Here is a 4,733-nt window from a genome sequence, read left to right on the forward strand (position 1 = left end):
CGGAAGTCGCAGATGAAGTCGACATTTGCGCCTATTTGGTGAGGTTGGTGAGGAACCTTAGTTTGCGAAATCTGATTCAAATGTGAGGAAATGGGGTAATTTTGTGATATTTAAACCTAATTCTACGATTTAGAGGGCAACAACGCCGTTTTACTCTTTTAAAAACGACGGCGTCCTAAGTTATTTTCCGGTGATTTACATGGCACGTGCCTGACTACCACATAGGCGCCACATCAACCTCTCCGATGACCGAAGCTCAATTTTAAGGAAAAATTGAAAGGAGTGTAAAGTTCATGATTTAAATGTAAGTTTCAAAAGTCATATGCAAAATGAAATTGCGACTGCAATTAACTCTTAAAATTATTATCAAAATTTACAATGAATTAGTAATTCAGAAAATATATTATGCCGCTAATATCGACAGATTTACGAGGGAAGAATATTCGGCGGCTCGCCTGAATCAAATAGATCAACAAAACAGAGCATCCGCCGCCGCTGCCGCCGCAATGGCGATCGCTCTCTGCTTCACCCCATTATTCTGCCACCACAAACAACTCATCCCTCCAAAAATCCCACTCTACAAACCCTTCACTAACCCCATCGCCATTTCCGCCAGATATTCCACCGCTGCTAGATTTTGCGTTAATCAAATTCATGAAAATTCAGCTGCAGATAAGCCCAGATGGGAGGAGTGGCTGGCCGCTGCTGCCAGCTTGTACCCTCTTTACGTGACGGTTGGCGGAGTGGTTGCTTTCGTCAGACCCTCCACTTTTTCGTGGTTCGTGAATATGGCTCCCAATTCGTATAGCTTCACGCTGGGGTTGATTATGCTGTCTATGGGGATTACTTTGGAGTTCAAAGAGTTGATCGATCTGTTCAGGCAAAGGCCATTTTCCGTGAGTTCTTCCATATTTCATCTTGACCAAAATAGAATATTTCGAAATGTTGAGGTTTTTGGGTCCTCTTTTTGGCATTAATTAGGTTAGAGTAGTGTTTGTTAATCGAAGTGAGGTGTGTGTGGGATGCTATTGCTATCTGCTAATTAGCCTCAACCTCAACACAATTGATTGATTGTTATCCTGAAAATAAATCGTTGTTGATCTCAATTTATTTTTGCAAGCGGTTTCTGACTGTATTCAAGAATTCTTGTGGATTATATAGTCAACTGCTAAAGTTGTTTCTAGTATTGCCTTTGTTGATGGAAACTGGTTTTGAACTTACTATATTTGTAATATCGAATTCCCTTGTATCAGATCCTTTACGGATGTGCTGCCCAATACACAATTATGCCTTCCTTTGGATGGATAGTTAGCAAGTTGTTGGGGCTCTCACCATCTCTTTCAGTAGGTTTGATACTGCTCTCTTGTTGTCCGGGAGGAACTGCATCGAACGTGGTAAGAACGACTGCTATAATTCTTAAAAGATTTGTGTACTTCTTTTATCTAAGGATTACCTTGCTTATGGTATCATATAATGGAATATGATGAATTGAAATTCACAACCATGGTGCCTGGTGACCAAGTCATTACGATGTAAGCTAACCCTTATCGTTTTAGCCAATAACTGTTTGTTCTGCCTGGGAACTCTGTAGTTACCATTTTGGTGTGCGTTTGTGAGGTAAAGCAATGATAACATATGAGCAACGAGTTTAGTTCTTACGACGTCAACCAGAAAATTTAGCAAAAAGGCTGTATGCATTAATGACGGCAAGCTCATAGGATGGGAAAAAAATGATGATTTGATAACTGAGAAACTAAGAGATGTTTGCAGTTTGCTTAAGCAAATGAACTAAATATATAACTATAAGTCTATAAGTACAACAGTGAAGAAAATTTCTGCATACCAACAAAATGCTAGGCTATAAAGCAGTAGGCAAAGAGCTTTCCAATGGCTAAACTTGCGTTTACCTAAGATATCATAGAATCCAGTATGACCCTTTTAGCCATAATTGTTCAATTAGGATGAGTATACAATTTGATTGGCATGGTCCATTGTTGATTTCTCAAGTAAAAGTCCATTTCAATTTCTGTTTTCTCGAATAAGCTGTAACCAAATAGGAATTTCCACTACCATACGCCCCAGTGGCATAGCTTCAATTAATACCTAGTTTTCTATATGGTATTGTCATTATTCAAGAAGCTTTTATTTCATTCCCTTTTTCTGAAAATAGTGTTACAGGTTACCTTAATTGCGCAAGGAGATGTTCCATTGTCAATTGTAATGACAGTATGTACCACCCTTGGAGCTGTGATTCTTACTCCTCTGTTGACTAAGATTATTGCCGGAACTTTTGTACCCGTCAATGCTGCTAGTCTGTCCATGAGCACCTTGCAGGTGAAGCTAGCGCCATAGTTTGACTTCTCCTTGTTGTTTCTGATATATACATATTTATATATATATATCATGAATGGTCTTTTCATATCTGTATAGGTGGTAGTTGCTCCAATTTTGCTCGGTTCTTATCTACAGAGCACATTTCCTGAAGTCGTGAAACTACTCACTCCTTTTTCCCCGCTGGTAGCTGTTCTGTCTTCCTCATTGCTTGCTTCCAGGTCCTGACTTTTCCCGTGAATTCTTCTACCAAAACTATAATTTAGATACCTCCTATTCGTTCTCCATCCCCTCCCTCCCGTGTGTATTGCTTTGCCTTTGTGTCATTCTCAACGCACTGCCTTCTTTGTTCATTCCAGTGTATTTTCAGAAAATGTCATCCGCCTGAAGTCTTCTTTTGGTTCATCATTGTCATCTGGTCCATCTCCGGTTAATAGTGCTCAATCCATGCTCTCCAATGAGTTGGGTGCTGTTGTACTTTCAGTAATATTGCTACATTTTGCAGGTTTCTTCGTGGGGTAAGATTTTCCACTCAGGCACTTACTTTTGATAGCTGACCAGATGTTTGACTGGTCAAGAAGCAAAATTTCTAGAATATTCACTGAATTTGGCATTTCTAGTTCATTGTTTCTTCTCTTGTTAGCTGAACTGATATGTTCCTTGGTTAAAAACTCTATTGGAATTAAAAGATAAATAGCTGGAAGAAGATGTTATGTAAGGGAATTTTTTCATTGAAAGTTCCATTGTCTTCAACACCAAAAATATCAACTCAATATGGCCTCGTTCCATACTCCTGTTCTTGTCATTTGCATTAGGTGATGTATCTTCATAATACACGAAATGCTTTCTGCTTTAGCATTCATTTTTTTGCAAATAATCTTTTATTTTCACAATGTAATTTGTTAGATAAAAGAAAAAAAGAGTATATTAGAGTGAGAGTTTTAAGTGTGCTTCTCATACCATTGAGTTACCTTTTCAACTTTTATCTTCATCATGCGTGCAAACAATCTTTTATCTTCATTATGTGCTTCTCATACCGTTGAGTGAGTCATTATTATGTATTAATTACAGTTTTATAGTCCAAAAAATTTCAATGTTATAATAGCCTATTTAGAAAATGCACATTTGTGGGAATATGTAATGGAGGAAAGGTGTATATCGGATAATGACTAGTAATATAAACAGAAATTGCACACCAAAATGGTGGACTGTGTGATTAACTTTGCTGATTGAGTTCTTATGGAGTGACATTTTGGTTATGCTGCTTGTTTAACATGTTTTCCTTCCTTCTAATTTTCCCTTTTCACGAGAAGCAATCACTTGCACCATGCTGATGGACAGATTCTCTGTGATGTCTGTTAAGTTTTAGCTTGATGACTGTATTTCCATGCACACAATTGGCATATCAGAATTTTATACGCGAAAAGTCTGTTATTGAGCTGACTAATTGCATGTTTGAAAATATTGATTTTTTTTATAGGTATCTATCTGCAGCTTTAGGTGGGTTTAAGGAACCACAGAGGCGTGCAGTATCAATCGAAGTAAGATATCCCTTTCATGCCTGATTTCTATATTCAGCAAAATTCGAAGATTTTAGTTTCAAAAATGGTCTGAAACTGAAAGGCATTGAATTTTATTAATGCACATAGAACTTATAATGCTTCTATTCGCTTACTGAAGTTGTGAATATAATATTTTTATTGGCCTTTCCTTGTTTTCTTGTTGTTGGTCATTCCCTTGCAGGTCGGCATGCAAAATTCCTCTTTAGGAGTGGTTTTAGCTACGTCCCATTTCATCTCGCCTATGGTGGCATTACCTTCTGCTATGTCTGCAGTACTCATGAATATCATGGGCAGCAGTCTAGGCTTCTTCTGGAGATACATCGATCCATCTGATCAAAAGGATCGTCCTAAAGTTGCTGAAGAGTGACGGCAGTGGACTCATCCCATACTACAGCCTACTTCTGGTAAGGTTTCGGCCAGCTAAATGACTAATTAGTTCTGGTTAACCTTTGCTACTACTTTCCATCTAAATTCTCTGTGGAAATACATGACTACTGCTTGCAGTGAAGATGTTAATATCTGTAAGATCCATAGTTTCTATCTTGGTAGGTTCATAGCAGTTGTAATTGAGTATGCTAGCTTCGAAGAACTCCAAATTAAGTAACTTAGTAACTTTTTCCAAGGTTGAGACCCGTTGTTTCGATGCATAACAACAAGGATAGAAATGAATCTGTAAGGAGCTGTGTACTTCAGGCGATAACTCGAAAACTGTTCAATCCATTAAAGCATGCGGTGGGTTAACATATACTAGTTTTAGATATCCAAGCTATCGCCTAAAGCAAAAACGCGCTAACTAAGTGTATATAAATTGGTTATAGTCTCTTCATCCCTCGTGCGGTG

The 4,733-nt window shown here is 38.1% G+C and overlaps 1 protein-coding gene across 1 annotated transcript; it reads left to right on the forward strand.

Moving 5' to 3' along the window:
* Positions 1-337: 337 nt before the first annotated feature.
* LOC130998889 (sodium/pyruvate cotransporter BASS2, chloroplastic-like) lies at positions 338-4,515 on the forward strand. The gene is made up of 7 exons (XM_057924316.1): positions 338-896; positions 1,254-1,394; positions 2,179-2,334; positions 2,431-2,552; positions 2,691-2,849; positions 3,812-3,872; positions 4,075-4,515. The coding sequence occupies exons 1-7, from the start codon at positions 507-509 to the stop codon at positions 4,258-4,260; spliced, it is 1,215 nt and encodes a 404-aa protein (XP_057780299.1). The 5' UTR covers positions 338-506; the 3' UTR covers positions 4,261-4,515.
* The last annotated feature ends 218 nt before the right edge of the window (positions 4,516-4,733 follow it).

Source organism: Salvia miltiorrhiza, chromosome 8, assembly GCF_028751815.1.
Source record: "Salvia miltiorrhiza cultivar Shanhuang (shh) chromosome 8, IMPLAD_Smil_shh, whole genome shotgun sequence".
NCBI lineage: Eukaryota > Viridiplantae > Streptophyta > Magnoliopsida > Lamiales > Lamiaceae > Salvia > Salvia miltiorrhiza.